Raw genomic sequence first — 24,589 nt, 5'->3', positions numbered from 1 at the left:
ACCTCTGTTTTGTCCAATTTCATTGAGGAGCCCTATTATCTTCTGAAGGGGGACACTTGAGACTCTTGTCCTTGATTTTTTACACTATGCCAGGGTCTGAAATGGTAGGTGAGGTTTTATTATGCAATTGATAGGGAAATTGTGGGAGAAGAGCCCCAAATGGTAGAGCAAATCGTTTTTTTTCCTAATGCTAATTTCCTTTGTTTGGTTGATTCAAGTCAGGCCATTAACACAACTTTGACATTGCTTTCTCCTTGACCTGTTCTTAAGAATTTTCTCTATCCCCAAACATCTCGCTCTCAGAACGCTGAAAACTTACAGCAAACAAACAAATCATGGAAATTAAAGAGCAATAAAACTGTTGTTGGCTTCATACAAAAAAAATATTATCCAGTATTTAAATGGCGATTATTTCCAGAAACTTGGCAATTGTAACCATACAAATGATGAAATTGATTCCAGTCACAGTCCATCTTTGTTTGGAAAGGAAATACCAGTAGTGTTTGAAAAATGGATTATTAAAGACCTTGCTCTGCTGAAGGTGGCTCATATGTTCTATTTGCTAACACAGCATCTTGTTGGGGAAAAAGAAATAAGGGCAGCTTTTCCCTACCCCAGATTATTTTCACTACAGATCTTTAGAGCAGGAAATAAAAAACAGCTAATGGTTCATGGGGCATGTGGAATTAGTTTAAGCAGAGCCGAGCCCTCCTCCTGCTGACCGCCTCCTCTTTCCTGTGCTGTTTTGTCTATGCTTGGCCTTAGAATATGTCAACAAATCTCTTTTAAGCTCAGATGGGAAGAAAGGATGGTGATTCTCTCTTTCTGTATGGGAGTAATTTACAACAGATGTGCTGTTTTAGAAAGGTACAAGTTTGTCTTGTAAAATATTTGTAAAGAAAAATAGCCTCCGGATTTCACTAAGTAATCCTTACTTGGTTTTGGAGATGTCACAAAGAGCATTGTTTTTATAATACTAATATGATTCTTCTCTCTCACAATTTGATTATAACTCAAGATTAGTTTTTGGGAAGAGCCAAGTTTCAATCTCTAAAACAATGTAGTGAAGAAATACCATATGTGACTTGATGGCTTTTTGACAGTGACCTGAAAGGAGCCCAATTTCAGTCATGAGATGTTGGTTAGAGTCCCAGGAACTCTTTCTACCTCGTAATGAGATCTTAACGATTCCCAACCACAGTGTCCTTATCGGTAAAATGGAGGAGCCACCTGCCTGTATAATCCAAGTGGGATGATAAATGAAAAATGCTTTATAAACCACAAAGTCCTAGACAAAGGTAAATGGGCAAAATGATTAGTTTCATAGCAAATCTGCTCAAGAAAAAAATCTTTGAGGGTTTCACACCTTCATGTAGATATGCCTTTTTGTATGTATAGTATTAATAAAAGGAGTCTTTTTTTGATTAAAAACTGCACCAGTGGGTAGATTAGCAACAAAGCAGTGCTGTTTAAGATTAAATAATACATTCTAGCCCTGATTCAGCCACGGGGCTTGTTGAAGAACAAATCGCTGGTTCTAGTGGGAACTTTTACCTGCATAGCACTGCCATTTAAAAAACCCCATGATAAAAAGGTGTGTGCCATTTAAAAAACCCCATGATAAAAAGTACGACTCGCATTGGCTTATGGGGAACGTATAACTGTCAGTGGGGGGGGATACTTGAAAACAGGAGCTCTCTGCTCGTTTTTTTCAAATCCCATATCTCAGATGAGAAAGATGTGGCTGGAGGCCACCAAAGAAGAGAGTTTAGATTAGGGTAGAAGTTTGAGCTGGAATGTTAGGCAACTGGTCTGCAGTTCCGTCATGTATGGAATGAGAATAATAATACTTATAACCCTTGTGTGACTGTCGTAAGGATCCTGTAAAATGACACATGTAAGATAACCTATGATGGTATTCGATGACAAAGAAGTTATACAATTGTCAAATAATATTCCTGACATATACCACAAATAAGGGAGAAAATTCTGTCATGTTTGTTAAGATTTAATAGCATTTAGCATTGAAAAGTTTTATAGTATTTCCTCTCTCACTCTCTTCAAATTGTTAATATTAATGACTACTAGGGATTCAGCACTTCCTTTGTTCCAGACATCTGTGATAAATGCTTTAAATGGATTAAACTTATTTAATTGTATAACCATCACACACGTAGGTTCCATTATTACTCCCATTTCACAGATGAAGATAAGTAAATTGCTCAAAAGCATATAGCTAAGGAAATTACAATGTAGAGATTTGAACCACACTCAGCAATAGAGCCAGTTAGTCAGAAATCTAGTCATCTTCTAAATAAGATTGTAGTTGTCTAGAAAAGAGCACTCACAGTCTTCCTTGAACTCTCAGCTGCCCTCTCAGCTCTCCAACCATATATTTTAAAAAATACATTTGAAAACAAAACAAATGATTTTTCAAAAGAAGTTTTTAAACATGCACACAACTTGTTCAATAGAAGTTGGGATAATGAAAGACTAGCCTACCGTTTGCTATTTGGATTCAGAAACAAGCTGGGTGCCTCTGTTCTCTATTGTCACTCAAGCTCCAACTGCTGAACCCATAGGAGCAGGAGAAATGCTACCCTCGAGCTTTCAGAGGGGTCTGAGGGGCAACGGCTTTCGCACAGCCCTTGTTCTCTTCTCTGTAAAGTGGCTAATGGGTGACCAGAAGGGATTTTAGGACACACCTTAGTTAACCTTTTTCTTTTTTTTAAATGAGGTCTAAGGACAGGTAGTGATTTGTCCCTGGCCGCCTTAATCCTGACTGTGCTTTCACATTTTCAAAACCTTTCCACAGTCTGCTCATTTTGACATTATAGAAAACCCTGTGAAGCGTACAACTTCTTATCTCAGCACTCGTCCTGTCCTGGGTGAAAAGTATCCTTTGTCACTTATTTTCCTCTCTGGTTACTTGGGAACAGCAGCCTTACAGCTTCTGTCATGGCTTCTATCAAGGTTAGCCTGGAGCCAGGCCTACTGGCCCTTTCACTTGGGAGTCCTTCTGAAAGCAGAACTTCTCACGGGACCAAAGCCGAGATGGGATAATCTATAAAGCCACTCTCTGGAAAATGCACTTCCTGCCTGCTGGCGAGGAGATTAAGTCAAAGGTTTTGATATTGATATATAGTCCTAATCTTTTAAGAGCTTTCAAGTACTAACAGGACAGTTAAAAGGAGTTTTCTTAAATCATTAGGAAGAGGGAGATTTGCAAGTCCCTTCGGGCCTACTTGATGAGCAGGTTTGAGTAGCAAGAAATTTGGCTCTAGGGACCCTTACCCCCACCCCCACCCCCTCCAGAACAGGTACATCTGCATCCAAGGGCGCTTTCTGTAAGATTTATTTACATTTTAATGAAAATGAAACATTTTATGGACAGCCTTTCACAAATAGTAATTATTTTTGCTTAATTAGAAGTTAACATGGTTAGTTAACAGGTTTTGTTTTTGCTTTGACTTTATGCCATTTTTGTTTCTCATCCAAAGATGTTTTCCTTCCCTTCTCATATTCACCCCCAAGCCCTACGTCTCCTCCTCCTTCTCCAGTTCCTAGGAGCGTCTCTACTGCAAGTTCTCCTCCCCCCTTCCCTCTGCCTTCTCCTCCTCTCTCTTTTACTATTTCCCCCTCCTATTGTCTCTCTCTTTTCTCCCTTTTTCCTTCTATTCTTTCCTGGCTTTCAGCATAACCCTTTCCAGTGCAAAAAACCCTTATTGTTTACATTGCCTCGCTCAGGAGACAATTTTCTCCAAATTTTTGTTTCTTTACAATCAATCACCTTTAAAGTTACATGCAAAACACATAACATTCAACTAACAGGTCACGGTGCAACTCATGTGATTAAAAATTGCATTATTGAAAATTAATACAGAAAAGCACAGGGCTACCTTGCAACAGAGGAAGCAAAAAATTAAGACCAGGTAAATGCTCATTCTGCAAAAAACATGTGCAGAATCAGCAGAAAGGAAAAAAGATCTTCTCAATGTAACATTATAAAGAATCTACCATCATTTTCTAAAATGAAATCTGACAAGTTAACACTGTGACATCTGGGGCAAAACTAAACATGCATGAAAGGTTTCATATACTTGGGAAATTAGTATATTCATATACTAATATACATTAGTATATATTAGAATATACATTAGTATATTCATATACTAATATTTCAAAATTTTGTTTTTAATATAAGCAAAAATAGATAAAATAATTAGAATTCTTTTAATAAGGAATTGTATCCATAATTTTATTACTAAGAATACTAATTATAGACAGTTTATTTGTACCAGGCTTTGTACTAAGAGCGCTACATGTCTTATTTTAGCCCTTTTTATAATCCTGAAATGTAGATGTTTTTGAGAACTGTTTCATAAGAGAAAATATCCTGTTTTAAATGGTGTTCACCTGTCTTCTTAATCTGAAATGTATCTCAGAATCCTTTAATGTCTCAATGGAGGGCTCCTATTTTTAAGGTGAATGTTAGGAAAAGAGCCAAGGTACCAAGTAACCTGGGTAAGATTTGATACAAGACCTGAGTAAGACACTGAGATAAGATTCAGTAGTCAGGGGTCTCTGTGAGTTGTTAAGTTGTTCTCTGTGAGAATTTCAGTATTCTAGAATTTCAGTATTCTAGATTTCAGGCCGAAACATAGTTTTCTGTATCTGAAAGAGAAGGCATACTGGCACAGAGAAAAAATTTCATCACTCCGTGTGCCTTTATTCAATTTATACCTCTTTGCAAATATATTTTCCATAGGTAAGAAGTACAGATCTGAGAGGAAGTCTGTTTTGCAGGGCATTTTACTGAATGAACTAAAAAAGTTGTGCACCAAAACTATATTTAGCATAAAAAATAAATCACCCGCAACATAAACATATTCCAAACACAGTTGTACATTTTGTGCTATGTGAGGCTCTATTTGCTCACAGAAGAGCTATAGTCAAGAGTAAACTATAACCATTGTGTCTCCCAGCAAATATCAATTTTTCATCGCTCACCTTTTGCCAGAGGTTACACAGCAAGACTTTCAAGCAAAAGCAAAATTATGATCCAGATTAGCTCTTTGAGGTGGCAAATGTGAATGCTTCCTCCAGGAAACAATAAGGAAGGTGAATATATGCCCTGGTTTGCTGGGACAGTTCCCTTTTATGCTCGTCCTAGTGTAAGATTTAATAGCCCACACCCCCCGCACCACACACACACACCTTGTACTCTTAAGACAATCTCACCCCAGAAAGAAATTGAAATAACATTTATTTTAATTATAGTATTTCAAGTAAACATATTTTACATACCTGCTGTGATCAATACAACACAGGTGTTCAACAGACTCATTTTCTATGATGTCAACAGGACTACAATGACCACTTTGGCAGGGCCCCTAAATAGAATTAATGACCGTGGCAGGATGCAGCTGGACGCGTGAGGAACCCAGCTCCCCAATACACAGCCTGACACCTATCACTTGGCCTCTCGCTCCCATTCCGAACTGAATAAAGGAAGGAGGGCACTTATCATTTTGGTTTGAAAGTCAATAAACAGGATTCTCAAAATATGTAAGGCTCTCCTATTGATTCTTTAGGTCTTTAGATTTTCCTAAATCTCTCAAAGCCAGGAAGTAGACAGTTCTTTGTAAAAAAAAAAAAAAAAAAATCTAGTTAACTTTCTGTTGTGATGTGATAGTAAAGTGGATGAATATAAAATAATCACTGTATTTCAAGTTTGCAGTTATTGATGTTTTATGGACTATTTAAAATATAATAACAAGATTTTTAAAAATTATAGAGAATGATTAGAAAAAGTTGTACAATATAAATCTCACGTGTTCTCAGATTTATAGTTATAGCTCTTTTTTATGGGTAATTTTTTTTTTTACATCTTCAAAAGAAACCTTAATAATGCATTAAAAAAAGAAAAAAAACAGTGTCACCACCAAGCCTTTGGATGATTAACTACCCTATGATATTTCTTTCATCCGAGCTGGTTTATAAAGGAAAGCAAAAACGACAATAAAAGAAATGTACCAATTTATTCTCTACTAATAAAGTATTGAACATTAGTGAAAAAAGTATGAAATATTGGAATGCAACACAGAGCAATTCCATTACCCATTGCAGTTTTGGGTCATATACTGTATATAAAGAGTAATTACTTCATTGGTTGGAGACCACAGTGGAGGAATACAGAATTTGATGAAAGAGATTTTAAAATAAAAATTTTATCCCAAAGTATTTGCTTTTCAAAACTTTGCCAACATTACAGGCCATCTTATTTTGTTTTTTGGTGGCAAGGGGTGAAGAGTGTGGTGTGGGGTGAATGTGCAGAAAAAAAAAGAAGAGTGAGCAGGTTTTTAAAACCCTTTAGCCAATAATCACACATTAGCACTTAGATTTTAAAGTAAAAATCTTTGTGGATGCCTTAAATACCACATCTTATTCATGAAAGTCCTATATTTAATATTTGCAAACTACATTATTGAAATTAAATTGGGTGATTTCTAACACATCTTTCACTTCCTACTTTTGAGTCAACTTTTCAGATTTCATGTCTTGCTGATCACGGTGTAAACAAGTTTCTAAATGTTTTCAAGTCTTCTTTATCTCACAGGGATTCTGGGTAGGAACTGAAAGCTTCCTGGGTAGAATGGCAAGGTTACATGGTATATTATGGAGCAAGCAGACTCTAGAGTTGGGCATCATAATCCTAATCTAACTGGGTCACTTTTCCGGAACCTCAGTTTCCTCTTCCCTAGAGTGCAGGAAAATACCTACATTGTAGGTGGTTGTGTGGAATGAGCTATGTGAAAAGCACTTTATAGTGCTTAATGAATGTCTATTTGTATTCTACTTTCTAAAAATAATTTAAACTAGGTATAATAATACAAAAACACATTAAGAAAAATAAACCATGTAAAATCATGCTCAATGAGTACAATTCACTTATTTCTTCTACTTATGTTCCTTTAATAATATACTGGAGTATCTGATTATGAAAGTAAAACACATTAATTGCAAAGAATTTGAATATTACAGCAAGGTAGGAAGAAGATAAACTCTCATTACATTTAACATTTTGACACATTCCCTTCACCTTTTTTCCAGCCTACCCATTAAAAAAAAAAAGTTAGGATTATACTCTATATCATATTTACTTCCTGCTGTTTAAATTTCTATTACATCATAAGCATTTTCATTAAATATTCTCTTTAAACAATATTTTGTGATTTCATAATAGTCTATAAATTGTTATGTACCATAATGTTAGTGATTTTAATCTTTTAAATTTATAACTTTTGACATGTTTTTATTTTATGTAACTCTTGCATCAGTTATTTTCCTTTGTGATTTCCTTTGCTGTTTGTACCCTTGAAAATTCTTTCATATTCCAAGGTCAGATACCTATGTTTTCTTTTGTTTTTATAATTCACATTTAGCTCTTTATTTTTTAATTAATGTGGTATGTACTTGGTGTTATCTATTTGAGGTAGATTTGGGCTATCTCAAGTAGATTTGAATCTACTAAAGTATGATTTAACATAATTTTCCCCAAAAGAGTTAACACAATTACCCAGTAGCATAATACTTCCTTCTGTCTGATGGTGGTTTATCATATACCAATCTCTCTTTAAATGCTCATCTTTCATATTTTAATTACTTAAATGTCTGGTATGATAAGTGCCTTCTCATTATTTCTTTTACAAAAATTTCTTGGTTGTACTTATTTATTCCTCCAAACGTTTTAAAAACACTTTATCAAATTCTCCCCATTTTACTCCAAACACATTAGGATTTGCTTGAAATTACTTTTAACCTATATGTTTAGTTGGAAAAAAACAATAGATTCTGTTGATATTCAATGTCCCAGTGCAGAAACGCAGTATCTCTATTTGTTTTATATAGATTGCTGTACATTTCTTGTTAAGATTATGCCTAAGTATTTTATATATTTCATTGCTATTATAAAGGAAATATTTTTCACATGATAATTTCAAACTGGTAAGACATTATTCTCAATGAACTCTGAGAATAACCAGCATGCTTCAATCCAGCTTGATTTATTCTGTGTGTTGGAAACTATTTATAAATTAGACGTAAATGAATTTGGCTGGTGCTTGAGAGAACACTGAAGACCATGGAGAGGATTAGAGCAGACCAACTTCATAATTATGAAAGGCACTGGAAGGAGCCACTGATCATCCATTTTATTCTAAAATGTAAAAGTGCATAGGTGAAATTAATGCATTTTGTTGATTACTGGGGAAGGAAAAAAGAAATGAATGCACCCATGTCTGTAATGACAAGTGAAGGACAACTTTTGAAGCTAGCGGGGGTCTCCAAGAGTATGCAATTTTTCCTTATACTTTGAGCCTTATGCGTCTCATCTACCTCGTTATCTGACAGTCCATTTTGGCATAAACAAGATGAATAATGTAGGCAATATCTCCCACGGGAATTAAATTCAAAATGAAGGCTCTAAGAAACTGGTACCTAAAGATCATGTTATAAAACTGGCTTCCATGTCCTCAATCCCACTGTACCCTATTGTCCTTGGAGGCTGCACACATACCTGTCATCCGGATGCTTGTCCTTGGTTTCCAAGGTGGCAGGATGCCAGCCTTAGCCAAGTATTCACAGTGCAAAGTGCTTTAGACTCTTCTGAAATGAAAGTCAGTATGTAAATGTGCAACATGACGACATTATTATTCTAGCTTCCTGGCTGCTTTAGCAAGCACTGACTGCCACATGAGGTCTCAAGTGTTCTGGCACAGTGCACAACTGTTCAAAAGAAGTTAAAGTAATGAAATTGGATCTACATTTCCATAGCTATTCAAGCTGGCATGGAGGAATGCAGTCATGGAATCGGGGTTGGATGGTCTCCACCAAACAGCCTAGGCAAGTGCCTGTGATGCCAGGCTACTAAGCAGAATTTTCAGTCGTGAAAGGCCACCACTATTTCTTCCTCTGGGACTAAAATTACAAAATGTGCACACTTCCCCCAGGCTCACACCATTCCCTGGGTGCTTTATGCTCAGATACCATCCACCTGTTCCCTGGAGCACACCAAGTTTGCTGACGTCCAGCACAAGTTTTAACATGAAGAACTAAGTACAAAGGGGGGAAAATGTTTAGAGAACCCTAACTAATGTACCATATGCAACTAGATTATGAAGTTTGTGACTGTTACTTGAAAGAGGGGGGCCAGGCTTACTGTGTATCTCCTCTATCTGAAGTACCATCTAGGAAGTGTCCACTTCATGGATTACAGCTGACCTTGTCATTTTTTTTTGCAGTTTTCATTGCTCACAGATTCTCTCATTTGCACCTAGCATTCTCTGCTGTTGAAATATCTGGAGCGAAGACTACACTTACGTGTGTGGATGATGGGGTCAAAAAACTGGATCTGCTAAGTAGCGAGTCATGGTGGATCCAGGGTCAGCGCAGATTCCAGGCTTGGTCATTCTGAGACATGACCACCTTTAAACCTCCCCCCCACCTCCCCCCCTCACTGAACTATTTGTTCATAGGGGAAGGAGCAACAGAATCCGAGTCTCCTGCTTTAAGGCCAGTTTTATACTAACACAGGTCCAAGACGCTGGCTACCCTTCCTCCTCCACCTTTTTATCTCCTGAAATTCTCATGGGCTCCGTGTGTCCATTTATGTATATGCAGACATAAAGTTAAGTTTAATGTAAGAGAGGGACAATTCAAAGAATTCAAGCACCGAAGAATAAATACCATTACTCATACAGAACCTCTTTCCCTCTTTTTATTATATTTTAGGACAGTGAAAAAAAGGGATTTATGAATAAAATCTATGCCATCCAGGAGGTATGTGTCAGTGTCCAGAATATCCTAGATGAAGTGGCTTCCTTTGGCGAAAGGATAAAAAAGTAAGTGATGCTGACATGTGAGTCCTGGCCTTCTGTGGGACAGTGTCCATTTGTTTCTCAGAGGGTGAAATACCACATTCTTTTTGGCAGGGGATACTCCTTCTGGGTGATCTATTGCTCGGTTTCATCATTATTTGCTTTGTTCCTGCCAGTCTTTGGTTTTTATGAAAGTTCTGTCAATTTCATTCCTGAAATTTAGAACATATTGCTTGGAAAGAAGTCATAGTTGTAGCTTTGAAGAAATAACACCGTCCTAAATTTTAGCACATTTTCACAGTGAAAGACTTTGTTTTTCACAGAATATGAAATTGTGATAGAAAAAAAAAAAACACCAAGCAAAATTAGAATTTCAGGTAATCAAGACACACCTACATTTTATTATTGGTTGTTACATTTTCATCGTGTTACACTAAAATTTTAAAAAATAGTATTATACATAGCACCCTGCAAAAATAGTCTTTCAACTTTGTGTAAATAGCTGCGATCATAATTATACGATGAAATAAAGGCTTTGTCATTTAAAAAACACAGATTTTTTATAATTTTCTAAAACAGAATCCCCTTTCCTTAATTTTTTTAAATAAGGACATACAGCTTCATTGAGATGTAATGTAAACTTAAGAATCATACCTTCTTAATTTCACTGGTTTTACTTCAAATAATTTCATTTACTAATCCATTTTTAAAAACAACTGTTTAATTACAAAAACAGTAAAGTGATTTAAAACCATTTATTAGTAGTAAAAATATACAAAAGCCCCATACTACTAAACTGTAAAAATACATGATCGCTAAATGGTCTATTCACAAAGGGGGGATGTACATCCAGAAAAGCATCCATTTTCCTAGTTTTATATATCTATTCATTGTCTATTTTTCAAAACCAAATGTTATGCGGCATACACAGAAATTGAGAGGAGTAAATTATTTAAAATAAAGGTTTGAGTCATTCGCCTGGTACCTTTCATGTTTCGAGGGATAATGCATCTTATTTTGTATAATTTTTTGTTTAATACATTTCCACATACATGTAGATGCTGGGTTTGCACTTTCGTCGTATTAGACAGAACCGCCTCCCTTCACTCAATGTGCCTGTACGCAACATTCAGTGTCAGACTTCTAAAAACTGAGTCCCCCATCTTCTTCTTTCTTCTTCTCCATGGTTTTTTCTATCTCTAAGAGTGTTCCCCTCTTCTCCACACCCTATTCACTGAAGCACAGCGTGAAGTCCTACATGGGGCACTTCCCTATTGAGGGTTGTCCTTTCTCTGTGGTGCCACTCTGTGTTGATACCTGACGCAGCATCTCATTGATACCAGAAGACCTTGGGTCAGCTCTGAGGTCAGGCTAGTGAATGCCTGAGGGGAAAGGGCTTCTTTGTAACTCGGGGTGGTGGGAGACCTCAGAACAGATGCTTGGCTGGAAAACATCATGGCCTGATGGAGGATCTGACCAGATCCTGGCTGTAGATCAGCCCTGGGGAGAACTGGGTTATGTAGAACTTTCCACAGGTAGAGACAGAGATACAGGTGTAAGTATAGGCTGAGATATAGGAATGTGGCATAGGACTTAGTGAGTCTTGCAGGAGCCATCTTTTCTGCTATACAATATTCTGAATACTAAAAAAGAAATTCCCCTGGGGACACATGGGAAAAAATTCACCTATCTAGAAAGCAGAGTCAGAAGCAACCTTTAAGTACAAAGTGAAACCCTTTATAATTTTATCTTGTTACTAATCATTCCAGAACTTTCTTGAATGGCATCTCTTTGGGGGAAAGATCATATTCAAAATTTAGATGCAATAATGCATTGTGGAAATAGAAAAGGGCCATTTTTCCCCTCTGACATTTGCTACACTGGTAAGGATTCTTTGACATTTATCCTTCCAAAAGGAGAAAGAACACAGGGAACCCTTCAGTGAGGCTGCCCAGAAGGGGGGTTTTCTGAACGAAGAGCCAGTGCCTTCACACATGGAATGGAGTGATGGATGGCTTTGAGCTAGGCCACAGCAAAGAAGCAGACCCTCAGCCTTCTGTTGTCTCCGTAAGTGGCAGAAGCAAGGCAAGCACAGGTGTCAGGAAGGGAAGGAAGGCATGATCCTTCACCTGGCAGCAGTTATAAGGCACTCATTCTGACCATGGGAGGAAAAAGACAAAGACAGAGAAGCCAGACCCTAAGAATTAGTGAAAACCAAACAACCAGATTGATCCAACTTTGGTCTTTTCACTTAAAAAAAAAAAAAAAAAAAAAAAAAAAAAAAAAAATTTTTAGGAAACATTTGACCTAGAGAAAGATGCAAAAAGCAAGCCATATGCCACAAAGCTAAGGAATAACTTCTGTGCTGTGCGCTGAGGCACAGTGTAGGAAGAAAATCTCTTATCATCCTTTATGGGCTCAAAAACTGCCCTGAACAAACCTCACCCCAAGTGAACATAACATACATTACCAGGAAATTAGAATAAATAAAAACACTAACATTTACACATTATGTACAATTTCACATTTTCCTGATGTGTCCTTGGAGCCTTTCTAACTTCCTTAGAAGAAGAAATACCAGATTGCTGATGTGTTAATTTCTCTTCAGTACGTTCAACTGGACCGTCCCATTCTTAAGCTGGCTGGCCATTGTGGCGCTCTGTGTATTCATGGTCATCCTGTACTTCATTCCACTGAGATACATTGTCCTTGCCTGGGGTAAGTAAAGCCTTTTTTTTTTTCCCCGTTTTGCTTTTTTCTTTTTAAAAAACTGTCTTAGCTGCTAAGAACAAACTATTTTTAAGGGATGAGTTATACTGTCAGTAGTTCTCTATATTTATGGTCATGAAGCCACTCCATGATGAAAAGAGACAGGTCGGTTAAAAATCACAACTGTATAAAGATTTAGGTCTACCTGCAAAATGCATTTTTCTTATCTGCCACCATAGGCTCCATCATACTATAAACATGTAGTTGTACAGATTCTTCATATATCAAAGTGTAGCTTTGTCTAGATATCACTTTGATTTATTTTTACCACTTATACGTAAACAGAGGCATTTCGATCCATATGGTGCATTTAGGACAATACGCTTTTGTGCTATGGTGCTTTATCTTGTGGAAATGTCTGTAAACAGGTACCATATATGGCCGCCTGTTTAAGAGGTCACCTTTAGGATGCAGGAAAAGGGGCCTTGGCATTGACAGGCTGCTTAGGAACAAGAAACCTGCTTTATGTGTATGAATCAAGAATGCTTCTGCAAAAGCCTACTTTAAAGGTGCTATTCTGAGGTCCTAATTTTTAATGCAATTATGCTGCAAGCCAAGAGTTTCCACGTCCCCAGACCCTGTTTAGGTGGTAGTATCAGTAGCAGTCTTGATAGTTTCGGGATTTTTCCCCTCATTGGACAAAATTCTTGGTTTAGAAAATTCATTTCTCAGTCTCTAAGATCGACTAACATATAAAACTACGACATTGATGATAATATATAAACAAGACTGGGTAGAAGGAGAATTCTCTATTTGCCCCTGACCTGCATACACCTAAGACAGCTAAACCTGTACAAAATGCAGAGGACCAAAATGGGTCTTAACTCCAGACAGCGTGCTTACACTGAAAGCAAAAAAGATCAAAGAGAAGGTTTTGTTCTTTTCTTTTTAAGGCTTTTAAGGAAATATGTTGGAAAAAAAGTGAAAAGGTGTCTGAGGTCTCAAAGCCCTCCAGTTTTAAGATTCCTATCTCCCTATTCTTTTTGGTCTATCTTATGATAACCTTTATTTCTTGGGTAGGGAGAGGAAGGTGGGAAGAATGGTGATTATTTTTCCCTTCCTTAATTTATATAGTTGAAAATAGTTTCAACTAAGACATTGCTTTATAGTAGGGAAGAGACATTTCCCACCACGTTCTTGTTTCCCTAGTTTATGTTCAAGCCCTCGTCTTTCATCTTTCCTGGTATTTAAAACAGATGCTGTTTTATTGAAAGAATTAATAGGTGTGGCAGTTTATTACCTCCAACCTACCTAGGGTCAGACCTGCCATCTCAGTTGTGATAGGTGGTGAACCTCTAGTTTCTTTTCCCCAGATTCACAGAAACTGGAGCCCATAGCAGACATCTGTCTATATAATTGGGGTGGCCTCACTGGGTGTCTTAAATGTAATTTTTAGTTATGTTTTGGGCTTCTTGTTTCACTGAATGAAAGAGCAGGTGACTTTAGTTGTAGGTGAATGCTGAAATATTTACCAGAAATTTAAGGTGGGTCTCACATGGAGCCACAGAGACCAAAATCATGATTGTGTAAGAAAATTATTCTGCTGAACTCCCTGAAGAGCCAAGATTCTCTAGTTTATGGCCCAGTATTTACCAGTCTATTCATCTCATATAAAGCTGTTTATGTATTATGTGTCTTTGCTTGGTAATTTAAGTGCAACATATTAAAAGAATAGACTTACACCATTGAAATTCTACATTACACAATAGAATATGTAGAAAAGATACTTTCAGTTTTGTACATTATTTTGACATTTCTATCTCATTAAATTGTTTGTACAAGAGCTCCAATTTCACCTACCTTTGCCCTTTACCCATATCCGCCCGTCAGGTGGTACACAGGATTAGCTGTTGAATTATTTAGTATGGGTAGATATTGCTCATCTCTAAAGGTTCTTGGCTGTTCTCATCCAAGAAATCATCCAAGTAAGTCAATCATGGCGATATCTTTTGCAAGCATTAAATGTAAATTTCTTGTAATTCAAAAAGAAAATTGGTTTCTAAAAAATCTCAATTCCAGAGCTGTAGAAATGGAAACAATTTTTTTTTCTTGTGATTAAAAACCTTTAAGATTTAATCTCTTAGCAACTTTCAAATATGCAACCCAGTATTAGTAACAGTTACAATGCTGTTCGTTATATCTCGACTTGATAACTGGAAATTTGTACCTTCTGACCCCCTTCACCTACCAACCTACCCCCTTCTCTATATCTAAGAGCTTGTTTTTTGTTTCTCAGATTCCACATATAAGTGAGATTATATGGTATTTATTTTTCTCTGACTCATTTCACTTAGTTGCAAATGGCAAGATTTCATTCTATTTTTATGGCTGAATAACATTCCATTATACATGTATCTCACATTTTCTTTATCCACTCATCCATTGGTGTACACTTTATTTTCACATCTTGGTTACTGTAAATAATGCTGAATGAACATGCGCATGTACCTATCTTTTGAAGTTAGTGTTTTCATTTTCTTCAGAAGAGGAATTGCTTGATGATATGATAGTTCTGTTTTTAATTTTTTAAGGAACCTCCATACTATTTTCCATAATGGCTGCACCAATTTACATTCCCTCCAACAGTGTAAAGATTCCCTTTTCTCCACATCCTCACCAACACTTATTTTCTTGTCTTTTCAATCAATAGCTATTCTAACAGGTGTGAGGTGATATCTCACTGTAGTTTTGATTTGCATTTCCCTGATGATTAGTACTGGTGAGTATATTTTTTGTACCCGTTGGCCATCTGTATATCTTCTTCGGAAAAATGTCTATGCAGATCCTCTGTCCGTTTTTTAATTGGATTGTCTGGGGTTTTTTGCTATTGAGTTGTACAAGTTCTTTATATATTTTGTATTGTAAGATACATCTGTAAATATTTTCTCCCATTCAATAGGCTGCCTTTTCATTTTGTTTATAGGTTCCTTTGCTTGCCGAAGCACTTTCGTTTGATATAGACACTTGTTTATTTTTGCTCTTGTTGCCTTTGCTTTTGGTGTCAAATCCAAAAAATCATTGCAAAGACTGATGACAAGGAGCTTACTGCCTACGTTTTCTTCTAAGAGTTTTATGGTTTCAGGTCTTAACATTCAAGTCTATAATCCATTTTCAGTTGCTTTATGTATATGGTGTAGGACAGAAATACAGTTTCATACTATTTATTGAAGACAGTGTCCTTTCCCAGTTGTATGTTCTTGGCTTTAGGATTAGCAGATGAATCTCTTCCAAAGTCTTGATGCTTGTCAAACAGTTGCTTCTGTGCTGGGCCCTGGGCTGAGTGAGTCTGACTGGCTACTTTAGGAGCCCTTTCTCAGTTCTATGGTCCGTTGGGTTTCGTGAACCCAAGCCCCAGTAGTTTTCAAAGCCAGGTATTTTGAGGGTTTGTGTCTCAGGTGCAGGTCTTAAAAGTCAGGGTGCCTAATGTGGGGTATGACCACTGCTCCTCAGGAAGAAGCTCCGAGTTTCTGTTTCCTCCCAATTGTGGATCACTGTGCCAGGAGTGAGGTTTATGGAGAGACTGCATCTCAGCCTCTCCACCAACTTCGATGTGGCTTTTTTCTTGTTTGCTTGGTGTGAAGGAATTGCTCAGCTTGTTTTCATAATTTTTTTAGCAGAAATTGTTCCATGTGTAGTTACAGATGCAGTGTGTCCATGAGAAGTGAGTTCAGGATATTCTTCCATCACTATCTTGAACTGCCTCCTTGAGGTAAATCCAGATGTAAAAGCTCCCCTCGGGGAGATACTGGTGCTCTGGAGTATGGCAGAGGGAGAGCGTGAAGATGGTGTCAACGGGCTGGCTCAAGTCACAGGGACAGTATAGACGTGGTGCCTAGCGGGAAAGGAAAAAAAAAATATACCAGCTGTAACAAGATGGTATAATTCAAAAAGACGGTACCTGGCCATCACCTCCCTGGAGAGCACCCCAGCAGGCCCCTGAATGTGTGTCAGAGCAGAGGAATGCCCCTCATGCTCCAAGACAAGCAAATGAGCCTCTTCCATACACAGACTGGGTGCCCCTTAATAGGCTGCTTCTGTGCTGGGCCCTGGGGCCTGTGTGTACAAGTGCATGGGCCTTCAGGAGTTATTTTTCAGATTGCTATAATCTTGTAGGTCTCATGGCTGTGTGCCCCATTGAGCTTCAGAGCTAAATGTTTTAAGAAAAATAGACCAATGGAACATAATTGTAAGCCCAGAAATAAAACCAAGCACGTATGGTCAACTAATATTTGACAAGGAAGCCAAGAATATTTAATGGGGGATATTAAAGGATACTTAATGGAGAAAAGACAGTGACTTCAATAAATGATGCTGGAAAAATTGGACAATCATAGATAGAAAAACAAAACTTGACTTCTGTCTTACACCACTCACAAAAAATAGCTCCAAATGGATTACAAGACTTAAACATTAGAGGGGAAACCATGAAACTCCTAGAAGAGAACATAGTAAAATAAACTCCTTGACATGAGTCTTGGTAATGATTTTTTGGAAATCACAACTACAGCAAAAGCCAACAAAATAAAAAATCAAGTAGGACTACATCAAACTAAGAAGCTTCTGAACAGTACAAGAAACTATCAAAGTGAAAAGACAACCTGTGGAATAGGAAGAAATATTTGCAAACCATACATCTGGTAAGGAGTTAGTATCTAAAATATAAAAAGAACTCATACAACTCAATAGCAAAAAAAGAATTCAATTAAAAAATGAGTAAAGGACCTTAATAGGCATTTTTCCAAAGAAATATAAATGGCCAAAAGGTACATGAAAAGATACTCAACATCACTAGTCATTAGGGAGATGCAAATTCAAACCACAATGACATAGGACTTCATATCATTTAGAATGGCTATTGTCAGAATGACAAATACTGGAGTGGATGTGAAGATGAGGGAACCCTTGTGCACTGTTGGTGGGAATGTAAATCGGTGCAGCCAATGTGGAAAACACTATGGAGGGTCTTCAAAAAATTTGAAAAATTGAGCTACCCTATGATCCAACAATTCCACTTCTGGGAATATATCCAAAAAAATGAAAACCCTAACTTGAAAATATGTCTGCCCCTCCCATCTTCATGGCATCATTATTTACAACAGCCAAGAAATGCAAACAACCTAAGTGTCTATCAATGGATGAATCAATAAAGTTGTGGTGTGTGTGTATGACACTTAGGGGTGTGTGTGTGTGTGTGTGTGTGTGTGTGTGTGTGTATATATGTATATCGCACACAATTTAGGTTGTCTATCAACAACTGAGAGGATTTTATTCTTTTTGTGGCTGAAGAATATTCCATTGTGTGTATATATATAGTGTATACACACAATGGAATATTACTTGCCCATAAAACAATGAAATCTTGCCATTTGCAACAACATGGATAGATCTACAGGGTATTATGTAAGTGAAATAAGTCAGGCAGAGAAAGACAAATGCCATGTGATTTCACTTACATGTGGAATCTAAAGGATAAAATAAATGAACAGACAAAATAGAAACAAATTCACAAATACATAGAACAGATTGATGGTTGCCAGATGTGGGGGTTGGGAGGATGGGTGAAAAAGGGAAAGGGATTAAGAAGCACAAATTGGCAATTATAAAAACAGTCAAGGGGCTATAAAGTACAGCACAGGGAATACAGTCATTAATAATGTAGTGACGATATATGGTGTCAGGTGGTACTAGACTCATTGTGGTGACCACTTCATAAGTTATATAAATGTCTAGTCACTATGTTGTATACCTAAAACTAATACAACTAGTACAACTGTAATTGAAAAAAATTTAAAAGCCCACAAAAAAACAAAAGAAAGCAAAACACCAAACTCATAGAAAAAGAGATCCGATTTGTGGTTTCCAGGGGTAAAATGGGGGAGGGGGACAAACAAGGTATTGGAGGAAGGTGGTCAGAGTTTACAAACCCAGTTACAAGATAAATAAGTACTAGGGATGCAATGTACAAATGATGACTATAGTTAACATGGTTGTTAATATATATAGGAAAGTTGTTAAGAGAATCGATCCTCAGAGTTCTCATCCTAAGAAATCTTTTTCTTTCCTTTTTATTGTATCTATGAGATGATATACGTTAACTAAACCTATTGTGGTAACCATTTCACAATATATGTAAATCAAACAAAATGTTGTATACCTTAAACTTATATATAGTGAAGAATGTCAATTATTTCTCAATAAGAATGAAGAAAAAAGCTAGATGTCTTTGGGGCTCATCACAGGTACAAGTCTTAAAAGTTGGGCATACCTGATGTGGAGTTCAAAGCCCTTTGCTCCTAGGGTGAAGCTGTGGATTAGGATGTGGGTTGCTGTGTTGGAATTGGGGTTTATTGCGAGAGTGTGCCCCGACCTTCTCCTACCTGCTTCGATGTGGGCCTTCTCTTATTCACCTCATACCATGTTTCCCCGAAAATAAGACCTACCCCCAAAACAAGCCCCAGTTAAGATAGTCAGCCAGACGGACGCATTATGACGATGTTTCAGAAGATGACATGACTGTATTTGAATAAATGTAGATTGTTGTACATGAAAAAATAAGACATCCCCTGAAAATATGCCCTAATGTGTCGTTTGGAGCAAAAATTAATATAAGACCCAGTCTTATTTTTGGGGAAATACAGTATGTAGTCATTACTCAGCCAGTTTTTAGGAGTTTTTCAGAGGAAGTTGTTACATAAGCATCTGTAGATTTGGTGTATTCATAGGAGGATATCACTATTTTTTTATATTATTACCTTCAAAGCTTTTTTGTTGTTGCTTTTTAAATTTAAAGCTAGTGGTGAATCCTTTCTCATTTCAGGTCATTTTGAGATAAAATGAAGGTCATGTGTCTTTTAAACATTTTGCTTGCATAACAGCAACACCTTACACACAAACTAAAAAAAAAAAAAGTTTCTCTTTTGAAAAAGAGAAAACAAATAAATCAGACTTCTTGCCTTAAAAGCCATCCCAATCCAAAATGTAGGGAGACAAGTTTCATCATAGATGGAACACTAAAGTAAAGTTTCCGACTACTGTTAAAGCAAGATAGTGCCATTGTTCATTCTTGCCAGGTGCTTTTTATTTCCCAAACACAAAGCCTTTTTCTGAGAAGGAAGCCACTAACGTATTAATCAGACCAGCCATTGAGTTGGGAAGGAGAAAGGAAGAGGACAAAAGGAAGAGGGAAGAAGCGAAAGGAGGAAGGAAGAAGTGAAAGAAGGAAAGAAGATAGGGAGGGATGAAGGGAGGAAACTGGGTTCATTGGTTCACTCATTTGAAGCTAAAGGGCAGCTTAATCTGGATGTTCAAATCACTTCAATACGTTTGCCAGAAATGTTTTTCTGTTAACTCCAAGCTTTGGAGACTTCAATAATGTTTGATCTATCCCTTTTTCAGGCATCAACAAATTTACGAAAAAGCTTCGGTGTCCCTATGCAATTGATAACAATGAACTACTTGACTTCCTTTCCAGAGTCCCTTCAGATGTACAAGTGGTATGTAGATTTCATTATCACTACTACTATTTTAATGTAGTGTAGCATTGGTTTTTAACTTTTATATCCTTTTAATTTCAAAAGATTTTAGAAGAGACAGGTAAAGTTAATAAAGCCTGTAGTCGATTTTGCCATTCAGGAATTTAGCGCAGTTAGAGTGCTAACCAAGAAGAGATTACAGAGAAGAATGGAGAATGAGAAGTTGGGTCATCAAGAACCTACCAGAGCTGTCAGAGACAATCCTCCTCCAAGGAAGGTTCCACTGGAGCCTGTGAAGGGAAATCCCCACTACCTGAAGAGAGGAAATAGGAATATTAGATGATGCAAGCAAAATGTGCCTGTGGACATTTGAGAGAAAAACACTTCTTTGTATAATTTGCATGAATTTAGTTAAAGATGCATATGGGAACAAGAATGACAGTTTTTTGAAGACTGGGGCACATCTCAATCATTTGAGGTTACTTAATGCCATTAATCATTAGTGATTTTCAGAGTAAAATGAAATGTTTTTATCTAATTCTTGGAGCTGGTTACAATGATACATTTTTCCTTCGTTTCAGTTGAGTTTTTGATTTGGTATCATACATGAGTGTGCTGCATGGAGATTAAGCCTATATTAAACAAACAAACAATAAACTGCAAAGAACCATTATCTATCCCTGCAGGATAAATGGAGATGCTTTTGTTTTCAATGTCATGTCTTATGAACAGTGAAGACCCCAGTCTTACCAAAGTTCACATCAGGGCTCTCATATAGTTTCTGGCAGGATTTCCCTTCTTGCTCTTGCTGTATCATTCTATTGTTTTCTGCATCCCAGCTGCAGATCTCATGCAGCTTCCAGAGTGGGCACTTTTTTTTCCTCCAAGCAGTCTTTTATTCCTTTGCTTTTCCTTCCTTTGCCAGAAAGTGGCCACCTGACCAGTCTTTCTCTGAACTATGTTTAAACAGGTGCAATACCAAGAACTGAAACCAGATCCTTCTCACAGTCCATGTAAAAGGAAGAAAAACAATCTTGGCTAGCCAGCTCCCAGCACTAAGAAGACCAGCATCTGTTTGGGAAGATAAAAGAAAAAGCCTTCAAGCCTCAGAAGCATTTCCTTTCTTTCTGCTTTTTATTTATTTTGCCTTTTATGATTGAATTTGTAAATAGTGTACAAGGGCCTATGTCTTTGAAAATATACTCCAATTGTACAGCATCAATTTGATAAAGGATTAGTTACTGCTGTGTGAAAGTCTTGTTAGCTGTGGATAATAATATAACACACTGGAACAACAAATGTAAGAATGGTAACACTGGGAGAACATACTTGTCTAATTACAAGTGGAAGAACCAGATTAGATTAAATGCTTAGCTATGCTCTGATTAAATCTACATAAAATGTAAATGTCCATTTGATTTTAAAGTGTTTTTTTAATGTGACCTTTTTACCTGAAAAGTAATCCATTACTGTTTTCTATGTTTTATACATTTCAAAAGGGAGGGGAGAGTCCCAAAACATGAAATGAAACAGATGCATTTCAAGTTAACATAAATTCTGACTTCAGATCCCAACATTTATTCCTGAGCAAATTATTTAGCTATGACTAGGCAGATTTTAAGCTAATGAGTAAAAGTACATTCACCCCCTCAAAAGAATCGTCTACACTCTGAAATCCTACAAAGAAAACTTCAAAACCTTCTATCATTCCATTTAAAACCTCAAAATCTCTATAGGATTACACATAAATACTGCCAGGTTTATAAATGATTGCCTATCTAAATTTTTATACCTACCACTACTTTAATTTGTACCAAGTGAGCAAATTAGCAAAATTTCAGTAGTCAAACATACTAGCAAATTAAATCCGTATTGCTTTTGGTGTCAGATTATACCTCTGTGTATCTAAAAATATTTAATAAAAAGTGTTCTCACAGAAAAAAGAGGTATGTGCTTTCTCATTAGCTTTAATGCAGCATACTTTGATTTGTTATTAGTGTTAATTTTAATGTAGATGAGAATGCAGTGTACTAAGTGATATGCCAGTGTTTCATTACATTCATGTATAGAAAAAAAATAATCATTCTTGATAATATGAATGCATGAAAACCTATTTTGTAAAATAAACTGTTTATGGGGAGGGGAAGTTTGCCTTTAAAAATGTTTCACTACTTACTGTAGAATCTATACTTAAAAATTGCATTCCCAAGACTCTCATGGTTGTTTTTGTACCTAACTCCCTGTTATATCAAGGGAGTATACCTCTGGAAAGAGAAATAATTTGGTAAGAATGTCTTACTTCCCCTGACTGGATAGGGGGACGAAGCTTGGTCGAAATTGCTATAGACAATGTTTTGCACTACTTTATTAATAATAGACTGGGATAGGGTGAAGGTGGGGGTTATTCTGGAAAAATGTAGAAAAACCAGAAGCAACAAATATATATTTCACTCAAAAAATTCTTTAAAAATAAATTTAATCTCATCAAAACTGATTTTTAAAGTATTTTTATTTTAAAGCTATGTTGTTAACTACTATTTCTTATGATAGAACTATTTTGATCTGTTTATACACTGTGGTTGAAAGAATGCCAATTAAATTCCCTTTCTACAGAAAGGCTTTGACCTCAATATGCTCTATTTAGTGCATCATGTTTCTAATGACATGCTTACATCTGCATATCATCACTGTTTGTTGCTAAGACGTAATACTCCGTCTTACGGAGTATTACTAACAACTTCTTAATAAGAAGTTGTTACTACAGAAAGTTTACTGATAGGATAGTTTGTTTGAAATCATTTTTGATTACATCTTATGTGAGATTTATGTTCCATGATGACAGTGTCTACTCAAATGTCTACAAGCCTGATATTCTACAACCTCAGATGTACCTAGTAAATAGTAACCATTAACAGATGACTTATTTCTGTTTGTTTCATTCTATGAAATTGCCGATGTTTAGTTCAATGATAATAATGTTGACTATACATTCACTGCATTAAATACAAAAAAAAAATCTTTTCTAAGTATAATCAGTACTCCTTTCTTTTTCTGGTGCTTGAGAGAAGAGTAATGGAGGATTGTGTGCATATTCTTATAAATGACACTTCACTTAGATAAACTCATGTTTCAGTTGTCCAAACAAGACTTTCCCTAAAACCTTGACTGTTGTAAAAAAAAACCTCATACCTTCAGAGAGGTGAGCATCCAATGAAGCTGTCAGGAGAGTAAGAACTATCTTAAGACATGAAAGTAATATTCAGAAGACTCTTCACTGCTTTTAGAAACTACTTTCATAGGCTGAAAACTGACTAATAGAATTTTTTACCTATTTTTTTCCCCTCTGTGAGGGGTTTACAAAACTGTTTAATTTTATTTAGTTTTGAGAGATTTGCCCTGTAAATATTTCAAAATATCTTTACTTAAAAGCCTAACACCTCTTTGCACTGCTAAATACAGTAGTCATGTGAACTACTAAATATATTACTATACTGTAGTGAGTATATTCATCGAAAGTCATTCATATTCTAAACTATAATTCATAAGAAAATGCATATTTTAACTTTTTCATCTGTAAAAACTTAGTACTTCTTGTCCATTTTGGTACTGTTCCACAGACTCAAACTGATAGATTCTGTAGGATTCCAAATTATTTTTGAACCATTCTATGCACAAGGAAAATCTGAATTGAGAGATTCTTTAAATGACTTTGCTTTGTGGTATATTTATTTTAGTACCTATTGTATGACTTGCCCTGTCATAGGCAGTAGTCAAACCAATGATAGTATATTAAAATCAAATATGGAGCTAAAAAGCATAGTGAGAGCAAAATTTAATTGACACATTTCTGAAAATTATCTTTTACAGAATTTTATTCTGTATTTAAAAGCAAAGAAAAATTCAGTAGTAAGCTCTCTTATCCAGGGACCACAGGAACTTTTTTGTTTCCGTTTTGATCTTAATATCCAATGTCCCTAATGCTTAAGGTAGTCCACTCTTGTATTAACAAGTCTTAAGTCTTAGAGCTTTAATGTCAGTTTATATACTTGTTAAACCCAAATGTTTATTTTTGAGCTTTGTACTCACTTAGCATTAAAAACATATATATGTGTGTGTGTGTACACACACACACACACACACACACGGCAGTTGATTCTCCAGAAATACAAGTAAAGACAGCCACCATTATACTTCTTGCAAAAACCTCAATTATTATTAAATTAGTGCTTATTTAAATTCTGGGACTTTAAGTGTGTGTGTGTGTGTGTGTGTGTGTGTGTGTGTGTGTGTACAGATGACTATTCATTTGTTTGATTAGAGTATCTAGAAGCAGCCTTTTCTAATTGCTCAGTCAAGTATGAATTGAAACCACATTAAAAAAACAATGTAATGAATACTTACAATCGTGTTGTTCCTTTCACTTATAATTCTTTTTTCCAGGATGACTAGTATAATTCACTAAAAAAAAAA

At 36.3% G+C, this 24,589-nt stretch overlaps 1 protein-coding gene and 1 long non-coding RNA gene across 2 annotated transcripts in view; one reads left to right on the top strand and one right to left on the bottom strand.

The window, feature by feature from the left end:
- The window catches only part of MCTP1 (multiple C2 and transmembrane domain containing 1), a 492,067-nt gene extending 467,712 nt beyond the window's left edge, over positions 1-24,355 (top strand). The window contains 4 exon segments of the mRNA XM_033110903.1: positions 9,793-9,902; positions 12,487-12,596; positions 20,043-20,140; positions 21,090-24,355. Coding sequence (XP_032966794.1) covers positions 9,793-9,902; positions 12,487-12,596; positions 20,043-20,140; positions 21,090-21,161 — 390 coding nt within the window. The 3' untranslated portion in view covers positions 21,162-24,355.
- Positions 15,343-21,069, bottom strand: LOC117025129 (uncharacterized). The gene is made up of 3 exons (XR_004423552.1): positions 20,870-21,069; positions 20,363-20,432; positions 15,343-16,479 (listed from the first exon to the last, which is right to left on the bottom strand). It is a non-coding gene; the product is annotated as an uncharacterized LOC117025129 (long non-coding RNA).
- Positions 24,356-24,589: the final 234 nt, after the last annotated feature.

The sequence above is a fragment of the Rhinolophus ferrumequinum genome, chromosome 7, assembly GCF_004115265.2.
Source record: "Rhinolophus ferrumequinum isolate MPI-CBG mRhiFer1 chromosome 7, mRhiFer1_v1.p, whole genome shotgun sequence".
Taxonomy (NCBI): domain Eukaryota; kingdom Metazoa; phylum Chordata; class Mammalia; order Chiroptera; family Rhinolophidae; genus Rhinolophus; species Rhinolophus ferrumequinum.
The sequence above is the reverse complement of the archived record's forward strand: the minus strand, read 5'-3'. Positions and strand labels throughout refer to the sequence as shown.